This window comes from Acinonyx jubatus, chromosome D4 (assembly GCF_027475565.1).
Source record: "Acinonyx jubatus isolate Ajub_Pintada_27869175 chromosome D4, VMU_Ajub_asm_v1.0, whole genome shotgun sequence".
Classification (NCBI taxonomy): Eukaryota; Metazoa; Chordata; class Mammalia; order Carnivora; family Felidae; genus Acinonyx; species Acinonyx jubatus.
This window is the reverse complement of record NC_069391.1, coordinates 19626838-19650196: the sequence shown is the minus strand read 5'-3', so window position 1 is coordinate 19650196 and position 23359 is coordinate 19626838. Positions and strand designations below refer to the sequence as shown.

The 23359-nt window shown below is 48.3% G+C and overlaps 2 protein-coding genes across 10 annotated transcripts in view; both read left to right on the top strand.

Annotated features, from left to right (window-relative positions):
- Nucleotides 1–1628: 1628 nt before the first annotated feature.
- Nucleotides 1629–9995, top strand: ATP6V1G1 (ATPase H+ transporting V1 subunit G1). Its single transcript, XM_015076268.3, has 3 exons — nucleotides 1629–1796; nucleotides 5672–5772; nucleotides 8209–9995. Exons 1-3 carry the CDS (start codon nucleotides 1715–1717, stop codon nucleotides 8380–8382), a joined length of 357 nt encoding a protein of 118 aa, XP_014931754.2. The 5' UTR covers nucleotides 1629–1714; the 3' UTR covers nucleotides 8383–9995.
- Nucleotides 9996–11801: 1806 nt separating this feature from the next.
- Nucleotides 11802–23359, top strand: part of TMEM268 (transmembrane protein 268) — a 57612-nt gene continuing 46054 nt past the window's right edge. For 5 of the 9 annotated variants that reach the window (XR_008291021.1, XR_008291023.1, XR_008291022.1 and 2 more), the window contains exons 1-2: nucleotides 11802–13373; nucleotides 21868–22056. Coding sequence is in view for 5 of the 9 variants with exons in the window: in XM_053204721.1 (XP_053060696.1) it covers nucleotides 21948–22056 (109 nt within the window). In the remaining 4 variants the exon portion in view is untranslated. Of the gene's footprint in view, nucleotides 13374–14453; nucleotides 14637–15172; nucleotides 15398–16550; nucleotides 16693–17133; nucleotides 17156–21867; nucleotides 22057–23359 lie in introns of those variants that run through there. The other 4 variants (XM_053204722.1, XM_027034928.2, XM_053204724.1 and 1 more) reach the window with 4 other exon arrangements.

The following is a 23359-nucleotide window of genomic DNA, read 5'->3' as shown; positions in this document are numbered from 1 at the left end:
ACTTAAAGTCCCAGAGACCAGTCAAATGCTGGTTCTTAGATGTTCTGGATTTTAGCTTTCTTTCCAACCCTATCTCTAACGTTAATTCAGTGAACAATGTCCCGGACCATGAATCCAGCTCCTCCTAGAGTGCAGAGATGCTTCTATCAAAAAGTTCTGGCATTATTTTATGTTCCCAGTGCTTGGTGGCTCCAGGAGACCATCTGGTCCTTCCCACAGCCCACAAGATTCCTGCAGAGCACAGTGGATCAGATGTTCCACTTTGCAGGCCTGGTTGGATTCAAATATCCCATCTGATCCCATCTGACAGTTAATAGGGGAGTGACTTTGGGCAAGTTACTTAACCTCCCTGAGCTTCAGTCTGGTTATAGAAAGGGGTTAATAACATTACTTTAGAGTTGCTGTCAGAACCAGTCAAGTGTTAGGGCAATACCCTTCATGTTGTAAACTCAACTACTGGCTTCCTAACTACCAATTTGTGGTGGGAGGTATCTCTGTGCCAAGTTGCTCCCACCAAATCCAGACATGCTGGTTCTTTTCCACTAATCAACCCTAACTCCTCTTCCCACCCCCACCCCACCCACCAATTCTTTCCTGGTTAACTTCTCACTCTTCTGATATCATTCTAATTTTTTTTTTAACGTTTATTTATTATTGAGAAACAGAGACAGAGCATGAGCATGGGAGGGGCGGGGGAAGACACAGAATCTGAAGCAGGCTCCAGGCTCTGAGCTGTTAGCACAGAGCCGGAGGTGGGGCTTGAACTCACAAACCGTGAGACCATGACCTGAGCCAAAGTCGGACGCTTAGCCAACTGAGCCAGCAAGGCGCCCCTCTGATCTCATTTTAAATGCCACTTCCTTGGAAAGCCCTCATGCCCGTCTTCTTAGAGCACTCTGCATTTTCTTTTCATTACTGTATCAGTTTGCCATTTCCTATTTATTTTAATGTTTTTTTTTTTTTTTGTTGTTGTTGTTCATCAACTGTGCACTCCACCAGGGACTCAATCTGGCTCTCTAGTTCCTCAGTACGCACAGTGGTCTAGGATCATGGCAGGCATTCATCAAATATTTATGGCAAATAGTCCACCTCGTTCTTTGAACTGAGGTTCAGACAGGAGGAAAGCATCCTCCTCCAAATCACAGAGCGTAAGTGGCATATCTGTCCCCATGTGTCCCTATTCCCAATCCACACTCTATCCCCTGAGCCTGGTAAGAATTTTTCTAACGTGCCCCCTAATATATTTGAGTGCCAAAGAAAATTCCAGAAAGGGGAGAGTAAAGAAGAGTGCAAAATAAGGGAACATCTTTGTGTTTGGCTTGGCTCTTCCTCTCCCGACCTTAAGGCGCGTATATTGTAAAGCGAGGGATTATAGCAAAAACGACATATCGGGGCAGCTACCACAACCGAACTAGCGAAGGAACAGCCACGCAAGGAGCGGGGGCGCTGAGAGGAGGAAGGGTGAGACAGAAGACAGATCCTGCGCAGGCGCAGCCGAGACATTCCGCTCTTCCTCCCCCCGCCCCTCCCTTCCCGGTCCAGTCACCAGACGCCTTGTGCAGTCAGCTGACGCGGCGCTGCGGTAGTCACGTGGCGGCGGGCGGGGCGCCGCCTCACAGCGCAGGCGCAGATCCTAGACTCCTGGGTCAGCTGATCCGAGGGGGCGATCTCGCCGATCTAGGCCGCTTACCTCGGCCTCAGAGTCGCCACCGCCATGGCCAGTCAGTCGCAGGGCATCCAGCAGCTGCTGCAGGCCGAGAAGCGGGCCGCCGAGAAGGTGTCGGAGGCCCGCAAGCGTGAGTTTCGGGGTGGGGCGGCCAGGCGTGGTGCCAGTGCACGAAACGCCGCCAGGCCGCAGGAGGTCGTAGGTAGATGAGGCCCGAAAAACTGCGGCGTGGAGGGGTGGTGACAATCGCGGGATCTTGTGTGGCTCGAAACTATCTGGATCTGAGGCTCTGGAAGGCTTGAGGGTCGACTGGAAGCCGCGATGTGGGGTAGTAGACAGGGCGTGGAGACAATAGTAGGTGGATGACCTTGGGGTCTTGGGAGGCTTGTGAAATGGGCTATTCAAACGGAACTCGTCTTTCTCCCTGTCACTTGCTCCTTTGGGTTGTTTTGTGACCGTGTACAGAGCTACCGTAATCCATGCTGTTGAACATAGAGTCCTCTTTGCCACGTCTGCTTCTCTTGTTCGTCACGTTTAGACAGTAGCCAAGGTGTATACGCCTGTTTAACTTTTCCCCCATCCCCACAGCTAGCATCTTAGTCCGGGACACTAGGTTTTCTGAGGCTCTGGTACCAGCGTGCTTCGTTAATTCCTTAAAAAAAAAATTTTTTTTTAATGTGATTAATATGTGCCAGACGCATTACCCGGTGTACCGGTGACCGGTGTCTCCATCATCATGGTATTCAAAAGCACCAGTGGAGGAAGCCAATGCTGGGTGGGTTAGTTGCAGGTGAGATGGGGGCTAGAGTTAGAAGTGTAAGGTTGCTAAGGAACTTAACGGGTGGATCCAACCTCCTCCAAGTGCATTCTCCTTCCATCAGAGTCCTCCCTGGGGTGCAGGTAGGACTTCCCCACTTCCTTTACAGTCAGTTTAGCGCCTGCAGACTAAAGACCAGGTTCCTTTTTTTTTTTTTTTTTCTTTTTCTTTTTCTGAGCAAAACAGTAGGGTTTGTTGAGCAAAAGTACAAAGGTCTCAAGAGTGAGAGGGCTGGGTTGCCCAGACCAGATTCCTTAATAGGGTGTAGGCAGTGTTCTTGGATCGGGCTCTAGCTTTCTTCCCTCATCTCATTTTTGGGTTCTCTCCTCCAGCCATCCTGGGCCACTGTGATGCCTTATTTCACCTGCAAGCCTCGGTACAGCTGTTTTCTCCAGTTGAAAGTGCCTTTTCCTAGTTTCCTCTCTCTTTAACACTTAGTCTTTCTTCAGATCTCAAAATTTAGGCAGCATTTCTTCCAGGAAGCCTTCCCTGCTTTGTCCTTCTCTCAAACCAGGCTGAGTCCTTCCTAAGACCTTATTTCTGTCATCGTGATGCGAATACAGGTTTCTTAATAGGGCTTAGTCACTAGACTAAGCTCCTGGAGTACATGGACTGTGTGTAACTTAATCGTATGTATTCATTTTCCCATCTGGTGAGAAAGGTATCCTTATCCCTGTTATACAGATGGGTGATAGGAGGCTTATTGAAATGATTTGACCATACCGTGAGAAAAAGCATAGCGGGAGCCTAGAGGCCTCTTTTCCCATGCAAGGAGTATGACCCTTAGTAATTCTTTGGTGTTTCTCTTGTTACAAGACTTACACTTTTATCCCATACCCAAGTAGATTTCAAGCACGGCTCTTATATTTTCTGGCTTAGAGTATTTCCTATGAAATACTCTATTTCATAGGAAAAGCTTTCTTTGAGGGAGCTGAGGATGATGGGAACAAGCCTTTTATTCTTGCCCTGGTGACTGGAAAGTTTTGTGTTCTTCATAGAATATTTTTCATCATGGTCTTGATGATAAAGTATTTCCAGAATGACTTCTCAGAGTTTGTCCTGTGGTGGCTCATTAGTAACAGAAGTTACTGTTGGGAAGTATGTGAGATTATTTGGGGGAGGTGCAGGAACAAATACTTGTAAAACGGTCAGAATAATTCTGAATGTCTTGGATGTAGGGGTCATGTTATACATTTTTCTTTATCTCATCAAGCTTAGTGCAGGGTCTTGTATAGGTTATATAGCTATTACATATTTACTGAATGAGTTTGTTTTAAAGGACTGAGTTAATGGCTAATATACATCTCAGAATTTGCAGTAATTAGAAACAGAAGTATTGAGGGGTGCCTGGGTGGCTCAGTCGGTTAAGCTTCCGACTTCAGCTCAGGTCACGATCTCACGGTCCATGAGTTCGAGCCCCACGTCGGGCTCTGGGCTGATGGCTCAGAGCCTGGAGCCTGCTTCCGATTCTGTGTCTCCCTCTCTCTCTGCCCCTCCCCTGTTCATGCTCTGTCTCAAAAATAAACGTTAAAAAAAATTTTTTTTTAAAAAAAGAAACAGAAGTATTGACAAGAGCTACAATTTGAAAAAAATCACTGCCTTTTTTGATTTGTAATTATGGTTATCTTGCCCATTTAGGAATTGGGAAGAGGCAGTACATATGTGGCAAAGGGATCCTACTTAAATTTTTCTTGAAATTGTTGCTTTGGACCATAAAACTTAAAAAAAAAATTGTGTTTGGTTTATTTTATTGACGTAGCTGTTTCAGTGATGTTTATTTCATTGTGGGAGCCAATAAAACACTGGCTCCCACAGAAATAAGGTGTAAAAGAAATATGATTTCCTGTTCAAGTATTTATTTTTGGTTTTCAGACAAGGCTATCAGCATTGAACTTTGAAGATATCTGATGGGCAGGGAATGGTTTATCTTAATTCAGAGAACTTTGGGAGTTAGCAGTGACCAGGAGAGTGGTATTGTGAAATTACGTGGACCTAGCATAATGTTTGAGTCATAAGTGTTATTTGTAGATTGTTGGTTTAGAAAAGACCTTCAGCTCTGAAGTATGGGTTTGGAGATGGGTGATAAGGAGGATGGCATGTGGAGGACAGGGGTAGAAGTTAGCTCACAGGGACAGCAGTAGGCCCTAAATAATACTGGAGAAAACATACACTTACAGAAATAGGTTTGGGGTTTTTAGAGAGGTCTGTTGATTGTTTCACCAGAAACATGATGGAGTGTTGATGTGGGGTCATTATACATCGAAAATCCTGTTCTTCATCAGGAGATGGGAGGTTAAATTCACTTTCATTTGTCTACATGGGTTGAGTGGGATTTGGGAAATTGATGTACAAGAATGTCTAATAAAGCTTACTTTTAGGTGCAGGATGTCTTTTGCTCTGGATTAAATAAATGCTCAGGTTGATCATATAGCCTCAATTTGGGTTTCTGAGAAGTTTGATCAGTGAGCAGAGGATCAAAGCAGAGAATATATGCTGGCTGGTCTTGTGGTCTGTTTTCAGGCAGGGTCTGATGGAATTTAAAGAATCTTTTCAGCTGTATGTTTATTCTCTAGAAACCAGAGCCCCTGTGTCTCCTCACTTCTTAGATGCTTGTGCAGTCTTACCGTCCAGTGCTCCCCATTTCAGGATACCTTCCCAGAACCACTTTGTTACTTATTTCCTTGTGCACAGGCATGGTTTTAGTTTCCAATATTACATCATCTGTCTCATTAGTTACATTTTAGGTTACTGTCTCTTGGGAGCATATTCCTCTCCTCACTCAGCTTCTAAGCAGACCTCTAGTTACAATCAACAGCATACTTAGGTGTTTACTTCTTAGGAAGAGCAAGAATTCCCCAGATGGGTAATGTCACCCATTTTATGTTGGTTCTTAACAGTGGAGATTGAGAGAATATTCTGACACATTGCAGAATTGTTTCCATCATTTTTCTGTTTGCAGTTATGGAAGACGGTCCTTTTTATCTAGTCACTTCCTAGCTAAGTACAGCTTGCAGGAGGCAGGAACCTATACTGCTAGTTAGCTTTGAATTCCCCCGTGCATGTCTCTTGGGACTATAGCATAAAACTTTTTTCCTTGTTACCTGTTAGAATTTACTATCTCAGTCTCTGCTTCCTCTTCTACTTGTCTTTTAACCACTTCTTGATGCAGCTTTTTCCTTTGAAAACAGGAAAGAACCGGAGGCTGAAGCAGGCCAAAGAAGAAGCTCAGGCTGAAATTGAACAGTACCGCCTGCAAAGGGAGAAGGAGTTCAAGGCCAAGGAAGCTGCGGTGGGCCTGGTTTATTTTCATTACTGCTTTAGTTTCCTGAGGCTTTCCTCTTCTTCCCTTTTCCCCAGGCTCTCAAAATATCTAGCATAGCTTGGAGATTGTGATTTCTGGCAGAAATTTGAAGGTTTGTCTTTTGGATGCTCAGGCTGAGTCTCCTCGGTGATCAGTTTTTAACTAACATCGAACCCTGGTCTTCACTTAGTCATTTCACAAATATCTGTTAAACATGTTAGCTTGTGCCAGATGCTAGGGGGTCAGCTGTGAGCAGAAGTCGACATGGTCCCTGCCTCGTGGAGCTTACCTCCTATAGTCTGATGGTCAGGGAGACTCGGCAATGAAATGCAAGTCTGGCGGAGTTCCAGCTGTGAGAGAGCCACGGTGGTCGTAAGCATCCATCAGACGGAGCCCCACCTCAGTGTCGTAGAGACACTTAGCGACAGTACAGGCCGGGCCAGGGAGCGTGAGATGCATGAAGTACTAGTACAGCAACAGATCCCAGAGAGGGGAGGGGATGAAGGAGGGCTTTACGGAGAAAAGAAACTGTCAGGTAACAGAAAGCAATTCAGGCTGATTTTAAGGAAAATGGAATTTATTGGCTTGTATAACGAAAAACCCAGGCAAAAGGCTAACTTTATTTTGATCAGGAGCTTAAATGATGCTCTCAGGACTTCATTTCCATCTCTCAACTCTGCCTTGTTTTTGTGGGCTCCATTCTCAAGTTCTGCCCTGTGGCCTGCATTGGGTGTTCCAGGCGCACACCCTCCCAGGCCTGAGGCACGTGCCTCCCTCTGAGCAGTAAGTGGCAAAAGTTCCTTTTGTCTTTGCACTGGGCGGCTACAGTGCTGTTAAAACTTAAAATGTCTCTGGCTCTCGCAGGGGGGTAGCTGGGTGCTGTAAACTGTCAGACCGCCCACAGAACAGTGTGGAAATACTCTTGTCAGGACGACCACTTCATCTTATTTTTACATCTACGCTGCAGTTACTCACAGAGCCTGGATCAGCGCTGTGGTGTAGGCATGAGCCCCGAGGTTTTCCAGCAATGTTTGTGGTAACCCCTTGGGCTTTGTGACCGCGTACCCAGACTTGGCATACGGTGTCTATTCATAGAACAGAGGTAGTGTCCCCCTCTCCTATCCCTTCCCCGCAGTAGGGTTTTTGGACTAAAATTTTAAAAGTAGGAGTTAGCGACTGAGCTAATATGCGATGGCCCCTTATTCCGCTAATATGAACAGTTACAATATAGGATGAAGGGTCATAAGTTTGAACTCAGGAAGCTTGGGTTTGAATCCTTGCATGTTCACTTTGACCTCTTTGAGCCTGGGTCTCCTCATCTGTGAAAAGTGGAGGGATGACTTCTGAACAGGTTTTGGAGGAATAGGTAACATGCGAGAGAATGCTTTCTCGTTAAGCACTGTAGTGTGCATACAGATAGGAAGGCATGTAGCTGTTAACGTACATGTAAAGAGGCAGAAACAGGTTACAAGATAGAAAGGATCAGATGCAAAAAAGCTTTGTCTTCAAGAACCTGATAGGTCTCATTCTAATCAAGTAGGCATACACTTGACAAAAGGCAGCCATACTGTGAAGACTGAGGATAAAGGAAATTTATCCGTCCATGGTGTTATATTGTGACTGGAATTTGAAGGGGTAAGACACGAATATGGTAAAAAAATTCAAGCAGTAAAATAGGGCAACGGTGAAGTTAGTTTCCCTCCCACCCAGACCTGGACTCCTCCTCAGAGGCAGTCACTGTTAGTAGTTTCTTGCATATCCTTCTAGAATATTCTGTTTGAAAGAAAAGATGTCATGTATTCATAATGCTGGTGAATCCAATGCCGAATGTAAGAACTAGAACATTAACCAGTGTTGGTTAATGTAAACTGCGGGTTCCTCCCGAATTGCATCCTGTTGTGCCCTCAGGTTTATTTTTTTTTGACTTTTTTTTTTTTAACATCACTTATTTCTGCCTTTTGAAACCACACAAGGATATGCATTTACCAACCACGCTGACACCATTTTACGTCTTGCTTTTTTCCTCTTAAACTGCATATTTGACAGTTTGTCCCGTCTTCCTGTACACCGGGTCTTAAGGTTCTTTCCAGTCTTTGGTTAAGGCGGTCCATTAGACACTAGAGAGATGTGAAGGGACTGCTCTCCGGGGTAATTTCTGAGCGGTGGAAACGCTGTGCAGTTTACCTTTTGATAGATGTGTGAAGGTTGGCCACCAAGGGATTGCGTCCTTTCTTTGCTCCCAGTAACTGGGAACGCCACCTTCCCGCATGCTCTTCAGTCACGAGGTCACACTGCCTGTAGCTGATTCTTTGTATTCACCGACGAGACTGGGTTTCTCCAGAACTAAGGAGGTTGTGCCAACCAGAGCGTCAGCCTGACCTTCCCTGTGTGTCCTTGCCCCCCCCCCCCCCCCCCCGACTCCAGGCCCTGGGATCCCACGGCAGCTGCAGCACTGAGGTGGAGAAGGAGACCCAGGAGAAGATGACCATCCTCCAGACCTACTTCCAGCAGAACAGGGATGAAGTCCTGGATAACCTCTTGGCCTTTGTCTGTGACATCCGGCCAGAAATCCACGAAAACTACCGCATAAACGGATAGGGGAGGAAGGAGCAGCTCTGCGCGTGGATTGGCATTTTTCGATGCCTTCGTGGTTATGAGGCTTCAGCACAGCTTGAGTTACTTTCTTGTGAAAAGGCATTAAATTATTTCTGTATGTCATATAGTAGATCCCTTCACTTTTTAGAGAATAGCAGATCTAGCTTCTTTGTACAAACTTAGAGCTTATCCAAAGATTTTCTTTTACCTCATATTTCTTAAAATTTAAAGTGTATATGTTGTCTGTTTCCTATGCCTTTTAGCTCAAGCAACATATATATATCAATACTTTTTCTTTCTTAGATGTAGTAAAAAAAAAAAAAAAATTAAATTTTTTTTTTTTTTTTTTTTTTTTTTAAAGAAAGAAAGGGATTAAATATTTTTTTTCCCTATAGCTTTCTTAAAGGTCAGGGGCTTTATCTATGAAAAAGTAGTACATAGTTATTTGTAACTTGTGTGAAGCAGCAGCCAGCCTTAAAATAGTCCTTTCTGGCTAAGGGTTAGAACAATAAATACTAGTATAATTGTTTGGGCTGCTTTTAGTTTCTCTTAATCAAAATTACTAGCTGATAGAATTCAAAAACTTGTTACATCGTGTACTGATAATCATTTAAAAGTAAAGACTTTGTCATGCATTTTCCCTTCTTCTGGTTCATCCTTTTTGATAATGCAAAGTACACTCTGACCCAGATGTTGTGCAGAATTTCACTTAGGAAATTAAATTAGCACATGTATCACGTACCCATTTGCACGCATACTTAGAAAATATTTGCGGTATGTATCTTAGCAGAAAGGAAATCACTTCTGATTTTACCCAACCCACTAGTTTGAAAACAGCATGTAACTAGTAAGTCTGTAGTTTGCCTTTTATCTACTGGGGGGGCCCTATTTCCTCCCTGGTGGGCTACCTGATAAGCCTAATACCTATAGGAACTTCACTCTTAGGAATTAAATGCTCTGTGGCTCTCTATTAGCAGCAAGTCTGGCTGCAAAATAATTTCTAGTAGATGAAAACAGTTGAAAGAGAGCATGATGGGATTTCCTTCCTTGTTCTGAAATAGTAGGAGGGAATTAGATGCCCTTTAAAGAAATCACATTTTCTATGACTCAGGATGGGTTGGTCTCAGGCCACATCCGTCTCCAGTTTCTGTTCTTTTTTATAGTAGAATTCCTCGGGTGAGTTTTCTATACGAGCTTTCCCAGTTTTTACTGTTCAAGCACTCCCATCAGGCTTGCCACCCCACTGAAGCCGCATGTCAAGGTCAGCAGTGCTGACCACATTGAGAGGTCCAGTCTTCTACTTAACCTTCAGTCCTGTTTGACAGGTCTGACTATTCCTTCCAGAACCGCTTCCTTAGCCTTGTTGTGCAGTGATGTGCTACCCTGCTCCTCCTCTGTCTCTTGCCAGTTCCAGCTCCTCTTTTCCCAGGGATTTGTTCTTGGACTTGTCTACACTCATTCCCTTGTTGAAACCCACCCACTTTTCATGGCTTTGAATACCATCTATGTTGAAGACCCTAATTTATATCCAACTTCTCTCCTGAACTCTAGAGTTGTCAGATTGCTTGTTTGCTATTTTGATTTGGATCTGTAATAAACCTCTCCATCTTAATGTGTTCCGTGGTGTACCCGGTTTTGTTAGGACTTTACTCCTGCTGTTGCTAATTGCAGCAAACCCCACACCCGTGCCTACCACAAATCCAGATTTCCCAAACTGGAGGACCATGAAGAAGCAGCACCTGCATTCACTGGTTTACACCCAGTATTTAACCTGGTTGCCACCAATATTTTCATCCTGGATTAATAGGGTTGTACTCACGTATATTTTTGCTGGACTCTGCTTCCAGCCCACCAGCTGAATGTTGGTAAAGTTGTAGAAGCAACATAAGTACTTCAAAAGGGGTGTGCTGTAGGGTCAGTTGAGAGGAAAGGTAAGATGTGAAAAGTTCGAGCTTGGTAGTCTGGGAAAGAGGAAACTAAATGGTCTGAAGAGTGAATTGAATGTAACGTGAGTGAGTGGCGAGACTTGGCTGTTCTAGAAGGGGGAAGGGTGGCAGTAGTGGCTGATGGACGAGGTGGTGTGAGGGAGGTGAGAACACGTTTAAATGCCTGTGGGGAAGGGGGAATAGAGTGAGCGAGACTGGAGACTCGGGTGGAATGAGATCCCGAGAGAGCCAGGCGCAGAGGGAGGGACTAGCTGTAGCCTTCAAGCTTGATGGTACTCAGGGAAAATGGTGGGTATGCAGGCCTTCCCGGGCCAGTTGAATCTATCGATTTCTGGGAGTGGGGCTGGGACGAAGATAAAGCACCCCTGGGGAAGGCCTTCCATTGTGCCCTGATGTGAGAAATCAGCATGTTTGGTTCTTTGAGCACTAAGGCAGATAGGGTTGGTTCTGACACGGAAAGAACGTGAAGATACACGTGTAGAACAGTGTGCAATTTGTCCCCACTGAGCGTAAAGGATACAGGTGTGCCTGTGTGTACGCGCAGGAGATTTCTGGAAGATTGAGGACACTGGTGCTCATCGCAGGAGACAGTGCCTGGGCTGCCACAGGAGGGTTTCTTTGTGCACTTTTCATCCACATACAGGGTCATTCAGCGTCCCTGGCCTCTACTCTGGATGCCAGTAGTAGCCCTTCGGTTGTGACAGTCAAAGATGTCTCCATTGTCAGATGTCCCCTGGGGGCCCAAACCTCCCCCAGTTAAGAACCACTCTCCTGTAGCAACAACAGAATTATTAAAAACAAAGTACTACATGTAATTTCTGGAAAGGTCCAGGTGCTCAGCAAATGTTTCCTAATTTTCTAAAACTCGCTGCAGGGCAGCTGTTCATGTGGTGATCCGGTGACTCAGTTTACTTCCACTTTGCCGCTCTACCATCTGAACACACGGTTTCCCTGACGGCGGGGGGTAAGGAAAAGTTGGCAAACACGCACCGACTCTTCCGTGCTTCAGTCCTGAAATGACACGGGCGCTTGTTCTCAGCCCACTGATGGGCGTGGGTCACATGAGCCAACCTAACTGCAAGGGAGTCAGAAGGGATCGCCCTGGGGTATTTTGGATCTTGGGTGAGTAAAAACCATCTACAATTGTTAATAGCTTTCTCTATGCCGGCTGATGTTCTAAGTACTTTTGCATGTATGTTAACCTATCCTCAAAGCACTTGATTTTGCAGGCGATGAGGCCGAGTTGCAAGGATGCGCCATAGTAGAGCCAAGATCAAGACTGGCAGTCTAGCCAAGAATCTGTGCTTAACCACTGCATGCGCTCAGCACGGAGCATATGTGGCTCCCCTTTTATGTTTCTCACCTGTGTGATTCTTTTCTTTACCGCTCTTGAATCCTAGATTAATTGCTCCACTGGGCAATTTCTTTTCTTTTTTTTTTTTTTTTTTTAATTTTTTTAAGAGGCTGCTTGAACTCACAACCCTGAGATTAAGAGTTGGTATGCTCTACCAACTGAGCAGCCAGGCGCCCCTCCTCTGGCCAATTTCGTGACACGTGACCCCTTTGTCTAGAGACAAGGATGCCCTCAGTATTGTCCATTACTGAAGCACAGAAACTCTTTGGCCATTCTATTTGATGCCATGGCTCAGACCTACTGACGTTCTCCTTGATAGAAGACGTGAAATAGCTTACAGAAAGTCAGACCTTGTGTGTAATACCTACAAATTCCCGAAGATGTGCTATTCCCGCTTTATGGGTGGAAAACAAGCCCTGAATTGCTGAAAGGTGAGGCAGTTTGTTAGAGGCCAGTCACAGAGTCTCTGCATCCTTCAAGTGAGGGAGCCTGTGTTCCAGGCACTTGTGTAACCATACAACAGCCCTGCAGTTTAGGCACAGGATCTCACTCCCATGGATGGGAAAGCTGAGGCCCGGAGAGGTTTATCGAATGCTCAAGGTCACAGGGCAAGGGAGCCACAAGAGTGGGCATCAAGTCCAACCGGATCAGACTGAAGGCTGCAAGGGAAAACCTACCGTGCCAGGCCTCCAGGCTTTTCCTGAGGTGTGTGGTGGGTGGAGTACTCAGCCTCGTAAAGCTTCAAAGCCTGTAGCTAACATTCTTGGCACGCTTGGGCTTCCCCGCTGGAAGACTGATGGCACCAGAAGTCAGTGAAAGCTGCTCGGTGGAAAGGACCTGCGCCCATGAGCCTCCCATGCTCCTCCTCTTTCACCTCTTCTGTTTTTCTTTCCTTGAGGGGTAGTCTGGGAGATGGCAGAGGGTTTTGTCCTGTCAGCTGCTCCCGTCACTTCAGTGGCTCTGAAATTCCCGAAAAAGCTTGCACACAGGCAGCGGTTCCGGTTTTCCTCCCTCCCACTCCCCTTCCCCTGCGTAGGCTGGTCTTACGAGGCAGGAGAGGCACATTCTTAATGGCGAGATTCGGCCAGTGGTTCTGGGAGAGGAAGCCGCCAGATCAGGTCAACATCTATCTTCTCTGGCTTTTCAAAAACTTCAGATGACGCCGGCTCGTGGGTCAAATGTCAGCTCAAGGCCATAGCTCACTGTGTTTGGAGGGGATAAGCGATGGGGATGGGTGGGCTTGGAGGGTCAGGAGGTACACAGCCTGCCTTTTTCTCCTACTTGAAAGTAAGGAAGGGAACAGTAGCAACATTCTGGAACACATGGCAGCAGCTGAAGATAAGATAAAGGGAGAAGCTAGGCTGGTTGTTCCAAGAACATGATTGGTGTGTTGGCTACCACTGTCTTGTGCGGTTTTTAAAAATAGAAAGACCAGAGGGTGGAGCTTTCTAGTTAAAAGCCTGAGTATTTTTTTTTTTTAATGTTTATTTATTTTGAGAGAGAGGGCATGTGCAGGTGCATGAGCAGGGAAGGGGCAGAGAGAGAGAGGGAGAGAGAGAATCCCAAGCAGGTTCCCTGCTGCTAGCCTGGAGCTTGACTTGGGGCTTGAACCCACGAACTGTGAGATCATGACCTGAGCTGAAGTCAAGAGTCAGACGCCTAACCGACTGAGCCCCTCCAGGCACCCCGAAAGCGTGAGTACTTTCAATTGCCCTTCCCTCCTCTCCCAGACACGTTTGTTCTCGTTCTTGAGGCCTTGCCCTGTTTTATTCTCTTCGTACCTGTCCCTGGCTCTTGTCTTCCTGCACACTAGAAACAGCTCCCCGACACTCCAGGCCTTCCTGACAGGAATTCAGAGTATTTCTTTTGGTTTTGACCCAGTTTCCTGACAAACAGCATGTGACTTGTCTTATTGCCCACACACCTCCTGACAAGGACAGCTGTGTGTTCAGTCCAAGCTCTCATGTGCTGTTAACCTATATTGTGTGTATCTCACATTGGAGGGCCCACTGTGCAGTGTGGCGTCCACGATTTCAAATCAATGTAATGGAAAGGAAAATTCTGTGGGACATGCTTAGGAAGTGGTTTCTAAAATAGATCACATTTACTAGGGTGACTGGGTGGCTCAGTTGGTTAAGTGTCCGACTTCTGCTCAGGTCATGATCTCACGGCCAGTGAGTTCGAGCCCCACAGCAGGCTGACAGCTCAGAGCCTGGAGCCTGCTTCGGATTCTGTGTCTCCCTCTCTCTCTGCCCCTCCCCCACTCATGCTTTGTCTCGCTCTCAAAAATAAATAAGTGCGTAAAAAAAATTTAAAATAATAAAATAAAAATAGCTCACACTTACTAATACCAACTTATACCAGGAGCAATTCCAGGTGTTTTACATAGTTGAATTCTCCCTCTGTCTCTCTGAGATATTATTCCCATTTACACATTAGGAAACTGAGGCACATGGCAATAAAGTCACTTGCCCAAGGTCACAGAGCCAATTGGTGGCTAAGTCTGGATTTGAACCTGGGTCTGTCTAGCTTCCCAACCCGAATCTCTGCACGATTCAATTCAAATTGTTCAGACCATGGCAACGTTGTAAGTGGTCCATTTCTAAAGGAGTTAGAAAGTGAATCTGTAACTGGCAGACCTGTTTCAAAGAACAAGATGGAATCACTTATTCGGCAGTTCTGAGCCCCCCCGCCCCCCACCACGTCCCATCCGCTGCCACACTTGGAGATTCTGCCAGGCTGGGAAGAACTTCGTTCCCTCTCACTCCATCCAGGTTGCCAGAGTGGGCAGCCAGCCCTCAGACACGAGTCTGTAACCCTTGCAAACATGACGGGGCAGAGCGTAGAGCTGCTGAGCAATGGTGGCTCTGGCCGGAGCCTGTGGTTTTCTGGATTTATCTGTAGCTGAAGCCCTGCTGATTGCATTCACAGCTTTTCATTCACTACTTCAGATGCAGGTAGCAAATACCGAGGGCGGGGTGGGTGCTGGGGGACAGCTAAGAGCACGGGCAGAAGCCGCTCTATGCGCTAAAGGTTTTTTTTTCTCCTTTGGGGGAAGGGGACATTGAGCGATGACCACATCATGTGCTGGGGTCGGCCTTAGTTAAACAAGAATACCTATGAGAATGGGGCACAGGAAAGGGTTCCCAGAAGAAGGGCCCTTTCAGCTGAGACCTGACAATGTGACAGCTGATGATGTGGAATGGGGTTGAGGGTTACCCTCCAGATGGAGAGGAATGGAGACCACTGAGAATGGGAAGTGAGCAAGGGCACGGGGGTGTAGGAGGAACTGAGAAATGTTCCGTGTTCTTGGACTTTGGGGTTGGGGGAGAGCCTAGTAAACATTAGGTCAGGGTAGGCTGGGGGTGGAGAGGGGCTTGGGCTTGCCACCTACAGCCTTGTGAATCCATCAAGATATTGCTAGCTAAGTCTGCGAATGTGACTAGATTTTACTCACCTTTTACCGGATTTGAGTCACCATTCTCTCTTCTAGGTGGGGCCCCTGCACCCTCATGCCATAGAGCCAGCAATTAACCATGTGCTGAAATTTCAGAGAAGCACGAGGCGCTTTGCCTTGCTGTCCAAGAATGCAGCTCACTCCCACTGGAGACTTCCCATGAAGCACTTCATCCATCGTCTCCCTTAAGTCTGACCATCTCTCAGTTTAGCAGATACTGTTACCTTTCTTTCATAAAGGAGGGAACTGAAGCTAAGAGAGGTGAGCCCACCTGTGCAAGTTCGTCTGCCAGGAAGGGGTGGAGCTTGGTCAGCCAGTTCCAAAGGCCCAGGTCTTCTGTGCCTCCCTAGCAAAGGGGACTAATGCATCAACACGTTTAAGTTCATGCTGGAGCGACAAGCAGTGGGAGTGGGAGTGAAGGGAGCCTGGCAGGAAGGGCAGGAGTTCAGTCCCCGGCTTCATGCAGGGGGTGAGCCTTGCCAGACAGGTAGGATTTGGACAGGTGCTGACCTGGCCACACACCCACCAAAGGATCCCTTTCGACATCCCATCAGCAGTTAGTAAAGTTCCAACATCCCACGGGGCTCACTCCCATGTCCCCAAATTGTGTTTTCAGAAATTAGGCAAACTAAATAGGGATCTTGTGTATCTTGTTCAGTGTTGCCCAGTACAATGGCCTGGCACTTAGCAGGCAACCAGTGTCCTTCGTTGCTGAATAAGTGAATGAACTTCATCTCTAGTTACCTACTGCCTGGATCTCTACTTGCCTGGTGAGTGAAGGCACCTGGCCAGTATCTACTGCTCTGTTCCTCAATCACTGCTCACTGCCCCCAAGCACTCCACCTCGAGGCCGAGCACTCAGCCAACTAAGTCCTGTGGCCTCAGAGGCCCCCGGCAATTTGGCAACATCTGTTGAAATTAAGAATGCATCCATTCTGACTCAGCAAGTCCACTTGGAGAAATGCAGGCTGGGGCATGTACACAGCAACGTGGCTAGGACCATCCCAGCAAGGCCTGGGAGCCAGTGGGGACACCCCCCTCACCCCCCATGTGTCCTCCAGGGGAGAGGGACAAAGGAAAGAGTCTTCCTACAATATTTGGAGATTTATGTCTCCCTTCGAAAGGAGGCAGAGCGGAGTGTTCTAGCATGAGGTGAACGCCAGGGAACTCTGTTGAATGAAAACGCAGGGTGCCCAACAGAGTAGAACAGGCTCCCTTTGGTAGAAATACACAGGCGTGTTCGTGTGTCCATATGGGCCCTATGGAGCAATACGCAAGGTTCGTGCGCTCCCGGGGCGGGGGGGGGGGGGGGGAGGGGGGGGGCACTTTTCCCTGTAGACCCCTCTGAGCCCGGAGTGGGAGGGGTGCGGCCAGCAGCCAATGTCTGGTGAGCAGCTCTGTGTCCGGCAGTTGTGAACACTTCATACAGACTATCTCATTAAAGCTTTACAGTCCCATGAAATGATCTGTTCTGTCCAGAAAACGAAGACACCGAGACATGAACCACTTGACCGGAGATGATCTAAAAAAGCCCAGAGAATTGGCTGGGAGCTCAGGTAGCCTGATCCTCCAACAGATGCTCTTAGGGTTTTAGATGCACCAGATGAGAAGCTTCTGGTCCCCAAGACGGCCTCATCCGCCCCATCCGCCCTGGGGCCGCGCCTGTGTTAGATGGGCGGGCGGGAGACTCAGGTGCGGAGGCTCGGGTCGGGCGGCCGGGTCCCCGCGGGCCCCAGAGGCGTGCACGTGGTCTGCGGGCGCGGAGGCGCTTCCCGGCGTCCCGGAGGGCGCCTGGCTGATGCAAGGGAGGTCACCCTCTGGGCCCCAGGAGCCGGGCGGGCGGCCCCTCCCGGTGGGGTGACGGCGCGGGGCGGCCCGGCCGGGGGCGGGACCGCGGAGTGCGGCGGGCGGGCGGGGCGGGGCGGGGCGCGGATGCCGGAGGCTGTGGCGCGGAGGGGCTGCGGCGGCCCGGACCTTCCGCGTCCCCGGGCGGCGGCGGCGGCGGCGGCGGCGCGGGCGGTGAGTGTGCGCGGCTCGGGGCGCGCGCCCGGGTGGTTGCGCGGGCGCGGGAGGCCGCGAGCCCAGATTGGAGCGGCGCGGCCGCCTGGGCGTCCTCTTTCGGCCTGGGGTCGGCGGCGCGGGCGCGGCCGGGCTCTCGGTGCGCCCTGGGCCCCGTTCCCGCGCGTGTCGTGCGTGGGAGGCGTTCTCGGGCGGCTCCTGGGGGCTGGGGGCCGGGGCCGGTGGGGGGGGGGGCTTCCGAGGTGAGGAAGACTCGGTGGACAGGACTTGAAGGCAGAGACTGGAGCAGGACAGCTGCCCAAGGCCAAGGCCAGGTGTGGCGGGACATCCACGGTCCGAATGAGCCCTGTCCTGCTCGGACTCCGTCCTGCACTGGCTCTTTGACCTTGGATAGTTCACTTTCATTTCTGGGTCTTAATTTCCTCATCTGCAAAATGGAGAGCTTGGACCCATTGTCTTTCAAGTCTTTTCCACCCTAAAACTTCTGTGACAGGCCCTCTTAGGGCCTTTTGTTGGGGCTTTCCAGTGTAATGAAAACAAAACCTGACTCGAGAAAACTGTTAAGCTCGCTCGCTCTCTCTCTCTCTCTCTCTCTCTCTCTCTCTCGTCCACCTCAGTGAGGCACAAGGTTCCTGGGGAGCCTGGGCATTTTGTCTGCACAAATGGAGACCTTTGCTCAGCGGGACTTAAGGATTCTCTTCGTCTGTAGGGGCTCACCACCTAATTAGAAAAAGACGTATGACTGGAAGTTCTGGTTAAAATGCAGCATCAGCAAAGGAAACTAAGGAAACTGGGGAGTGGATGACCAGTTAGTTGCTGGAGCCCCAGGGCTGTGCTTATTCGCTGGCTCTGCCTCCACCCTGGTGTCTGGGTCTCTCTCCCAGGTCCCTCTAGGGCTGGTGCGGGGCTGAGCAGAATGGTGAGCCCAGGACATGCTGGAAGGTGATGGGTCCATGTCAGCCCTTGGCCAGTGTCGCTAAAACCCCTTCCACCCTCTGCAGCCTCCAGGTTGGACCAGGGGCTGCAGGGTGAGGGCAGAGGGCCCTGGTGGGGCCCATCCTGGCCTCTGGTCTATACCTCTCTCTGCTTGGCAGCCCTTTCTCTCACCGCCACCTCTGCAAAGCCTTTCCCCCACCCCAGGATTCTGAGGCCCCCCATGTCCTGCCTCCTCCCTTTGCCTGCCTAGTTTGGTCATTATTTATTTCCCTGAGTTCAACTTTCCCACCATGTGGGATTCCCCAGCAGGGAGGGGTGACCAAGGATTTAAGATTTTACTTTTGGTGTTAGAGTCAAGAAAGCACAGGGCCTGACATTTCAAGGTTCTTAGGGAATGTTGGTGGAGTAAAAATAGTGATAGGTGTATTCCTTCGGTGATGCCTATATGCCCTGTGCTGCTCTGAGTGATTTACATGCACAAACAGTTTTAGTCTCAGTTACCATTATTATCACCCTTTACATGTGAAGAAAGTGAGGCAGAGAGAAGTTAAGTGACTTGCTCCAGGTCACACAGGAGGGAAATGGTACAACTATACAGGTACCTTTTAACCATTACACATTATCAGGCAAATGAATGACTTCTGATTGAGACTTTGTGGGAAGCTAATTGGGACAACTGGGATGCTGGGATTGCTTCTCAAAGACAATGCCAAGTTGTGGGATTTTGCAACTAATGGAAACTTTCCATAGGGGAAGAGTGTCTGGGCAGCTCCAGCTTGTGGGTGGTCCCTCCTGCCTGGAGGAGGGAGGGCAGGCTCCTGGGTCCCACAGGCCTTTCTGAGACTCCTGAACAGCTTCTCTGGGCTGCAGGCTGCTAGCTATGATGGCCCCGGGTTTCTGGTCTGGGAAATGGGTCTAAGGTTTATGTTCGCCTCATGGGCCCAGGAGATGATCAGAGGAGATGGGGAAGGGCTTCAGAAATTGCCAGGTGCAGGGCAGACTTCCTTGGGCTGTTGTTGTTGGTTTTGTGCTTCTGGGGCATGTAAGATAAGAGGAAGGAAGTAAGGGGTGGTGCCATAGTCTGATTAATGCAGAGCAGTATTTGGGAATGCCTGCTGTGGGCAGGCATTGGTGGTGGTGGTGGGGGGCGGGATCAGGATCTCAGAAGCCAGCAGGAATTTGTTGTGCATGATGCCTGGGAGACATAGCCTCCCTGGACCCACTCTCTGTCTTTTTTTCTTTTCTTTCCTTTAAGGTGCATTAAAGAACAGGCTGAGAGATGGCCAGACCTGGGTCCTGAGGCTCAGGGCCTAGGAATTATGCGCTTGGACTTCGGTTCCCCTCTTGGTCCTACCTGCATCTTCCAGCCACCCTGTCATGGGCAGGTCTCTTTATATCTTTGACTCTGAGTTTTCTCTCTTTCTGAGGAAAGAGGCCTGCTTGGTGAGCAGGGTCCTGGATGTCATGCCTGTATCTCTTTCTGTCATCCCTGCAGCAGCCATGCCAGGGAGGAGTCCCTGTTCCCATTTTACAGATGAGACAGCAAGGCTCAGGGAATTAAGAACCTTGCCACAGAGCATGTGAGTGGCTGAGCAGGGATTCAAATCCAGGCTCTTGGGTATTCAAGTCATTGCCTTTTCATAACATTTTGTTACTTTGTGGCCTCAGAGCTGGGTACAGGGCAGGTTAGTGACCCCAAGTGATCTTCTGGAGCTTAAAGTCCCTGCTGACTTGAGGTGCCTGCAGCCTGCTCAGACACATGGCCCCCCACTTAGAAAGCCCCCCGCCCCCAACCTGGGTTAATGCTCTGCTGTGACCATCTTGAAATTCTTTGTCATTTTTGAAAAGGGGACCCCACATTTTCATTATGCAGGAGGCCCCACAAATTATGTAGCCGGTCCTTTTTAAAAGACCGAGAGAAACGGAGGGCAGTGAGGGTGTGGGAGTCAGCCTCCCCTCTTTTGGAGATCTGAGCAGTGGCGATCCACCCTCGGGCCAGCTTGGAATTAAGCAGATGTGTGCCCCCGACAGGGGACACTTGTTTTCACCAGCATCAGGAACCATGGCAGCAAAACCCGACGCTACTGGACTTTCACCAAGATGGTTAGCAAGGCTGGGGTGTCATCCCAGGGACGTAGGCAAGGTTTTCCTTGGTGATGGGTAATTTTCAGGGCCCCCGGCAGACACAGAGAGAGTAAGTGCGGGCTCCAGCCAGTGTGTGGCACTGAGGACTCTGCTTTGGCTTCAAGAGAATCCCCATGAAGGACATTGCTGCTTTGTTGACGACAGTGACTTAGGGTCATGGCCATGCCCACTGTGCTGTCACTGACCCAACTCCTGAGACTTTGGAAGTGTTTCCAAGGTCTTTTAGCGCTAAATGCCAGGAGAATGCATTGCCTTCTTCACCCTCCTGTTTCTCATCTCCTAATAGAGAACAGGAACTATTTAACTGACAGTATTTCTGTTTTAGCTTTGGCCACCTGGAAGCTCAAAACCAAATTCTTGGCTCAGGCGTGACAACTGTGCCAAACCTCAAAGCAGCAACAGTGAGAGCTAGTATTTGTGGGATGTGTCCTTTGTTCCAGAGGCCCTTGTCTGCCCTTTATATGTATTACCGCACTGATTCTTCGTGACAGCCTTGTGGGGAAGGTACCATTGTTTGAGGATAGGGAGCTAAATCTCTTTGAGGTTAAACCACTTGCCCAAGTTTACTTAACTCGTAGGTAGTAGAACCGTTGTTTAAACTGGTTAGTCTGAACCTGGAGCCCATGCTCTTCAGCAGAAACTTCCACTGCCTCTGCTGGGGACCTTGATTGCCTGAATATCTGGTTATTTTCGTTCTTCATGGTTCTCATTTTCTTTCTTTTCTTTCTTTCTTTCTTTCTTTCTTTCTTTCTTTCTTTCTTTCTTTCTTTCTTTCTTTTTCTTTTCCTTCCTTCCTTCCTTCCTTCCTTCCTTCCTTCCTTCCTTCTTTTCTTCCTTCCTTCTTTTTTTCTTTCTCCCTTCCTTCTTTCTTTCTTTTTCCTTCCTTTGTTCCTTTTTTCTTTTCTTCTTTCCTTCCTTCTTTTCTCTCTTTCTTTCTTTCTTTCTTTCTTTTTCTTTTCCTTCCTTCCTTCCTTCCTTCCTTCCTTCCTTCCTTCCTTCCTTCTTTTCTTCCTTCCTTCTTTTCTTTCTTTCTCCCTTCCTTCTTTCTTTCTTTTTTCCTTCCTTTGTTCCTTTTTTCTTTTCTTCTTTCCTTCCTTCTTTTCTTTCTTTCTTTCTTCTTTCTTTCTTTCTTTCTTTCTTTCTTTCTTTCTTTCTTTCTTTCTTTCTTTCTTTCTTTCTTTCTTCTGTATTTCCCACCATCCTGATTTTTTTTTCCTCATTTGTATTTTGCAATGTCTTCTGGAAAGCTGTTTGAGATCCTTTGTATAAATAAGGCTCCCCATGATGAATATACTGGTTCTGTGCCTGGTTGCCTGGGTGCTCTGAATAAGGGAACAGAACTCCCAGATGCCTGGGAGTGGGGCCTGGTCACTTCATGAGTTCCAAGTGAGTGTCTAGATGTGTCTGAGCTAGAGAAGACCCAAGACCACAGGGAAGTTCTCAGTTCTCCCTTGGAGGGTTTTATTTCCTCCTCTTCAATCCTGAGAATGTTCCTCAGCAAGACGGAAAGAGTAAAGTCAGTGGAGAGACTCCTGGTGGCTCTCTCTGGTTTGGGATGACTTTGGCCTTGGCAAGGCCAAGAAGCCCTGCCTGCCCAGGCCTGAAGTTCTTTCCTGTGCTGTTTTCTGAAGGCAAGTGAAGCTGAGTTGGCCGCTCCAGAATGAACCACAGCTCCCAGATGGGGAAGTAGAAACCCAGCTGGCTCTCTGCCATGGCCTGCGAACCTCAGGTGGGCCCCAGCGGGGCAGCCGGCCCATTGCCCACCTCCTCTCCTGGCTGGAATGCCTTGCCTGGAGGGCGTCCCCCAGGCTGGGGGCAAGGTAAGGTCATGACCCTTTATTTTCCTCCCCTCTCCCCAGGATGCTGGGCTGGACTCACATAGCACAATGGAGGGGAGGGGAGTGAAGGACACAGGAGAGCCTTTAGCTAGGGGTGGGCATTTTAGGATACATTTCTAGGCCTGTCTGTCATTTCTCCCCATTCTCTCTATCACCATCTTGTTAGACCAAATCGCTGTCACCTTCTGCTTGGATCCCTGCTGTATCTTCCTAGCTGATCTCTCCTTCTTGCCTCTTCCATTTACGTGACATTTAGAGTGACCTTTTAAAAATGCAGAACAGACCATGTCACTTTCTGCTTCAGTGTTTCCTATGGGGCTTAGTGTGAAGATCTGTCAATCGCTGGCTTGCAAGGCCTGCCTTAGTGGCTCCTGCTACCCGTTCTGTGTTCCTGCCATGCTGTCCTGCCTCAGGGCCTTTGCATCTGCTCTTTCTTCAGCTTGTTATGCTCTTTCCCTACCTCCTTTCTTCTGATTAATTTCCACTCATGCTTCAGAGCTCAGTTCAAATATCCCTTCTATAGGGAATTCTCTCCTGATGCCCCAGCCTAAGCCAGGACTCCCTGATATATTCCTGCTTCTCCCCATAGCACTTAGCATAGTCTGTAATTAAACGCTGACCTGTGTGATAAAGTGTTGAATCTCCAGCTTCTCTACTAGAATGTAAGTTCCACGAGGGCAGGGGCTCTGTGTTGTCTTGTTCATTCCTGCATTTGCAGTACCTAGCACAGGCTTGGCCTGTCGTAGATGCTCAGTACGTATTTTGTTGAATGAACAGGATGAATGGGTGGCTGGGCATTGGCATTTTGAATTGCGGCTGGTTACTTAGATGATTTGAAACTTGACTACTTAAAAACAAGGGTTTCTTCTACTACTGTTATTGGTAAAACAGTTTACACACACACACACACACACACACACACACACACACACACACCAGTAGGATGGAGTGGAATGAAATAATTTTCCTTTAGAACTTTGAAGACATCGCTCCACTGGTTTTTGGCAAGCCAGTTCTTGCTTCTTTGTAGGAAATTCCTCCTTGCTACACACACACACACACACACACACACGTGCGCGCACACACACACACGTGTGCACACACACACGTGTGCACACACACCTGTGAATGCCCATTCTTTTGGTCACTTTTCAAGTTCTTTTTCTTATCTAGGTGTAATGAAAGTACTTCTAAGTAGAGACTTACTGTTCCCACTCTAAGGAACAGATGAGAGAGATTATTGCCAGGAATCCAGGAACTTTTTTTGAAAGACAAAGAGAGTCAT

Excerpts from the sequence above, each read along its gene's own strand:
- ATP6V1G1 (XM_015076268.3), top strand. The coding sequence starts at position 1,715 with ATGGCCAGTCAGTCGCAGGGCATCCAGCAGCTGCTGCAGGCCGAGAAG. Across the intron at positions 1,797-5,671 it reads GGTGTCGGAGGCCCGCAAGC|GAAAGAACCGGAGGCTGAAG; the intron begins GTGAGTTTCGGG and ends CTTTGAAAACAG. Across the intron at positions 5,773-8,208 it reads TCAAGGCCAAGGAAGCTGCG|GCCCTGGGATCCCACGGCAG; the intron begins GTGGGCCTGGTT and ends CCCCGACTCCAG.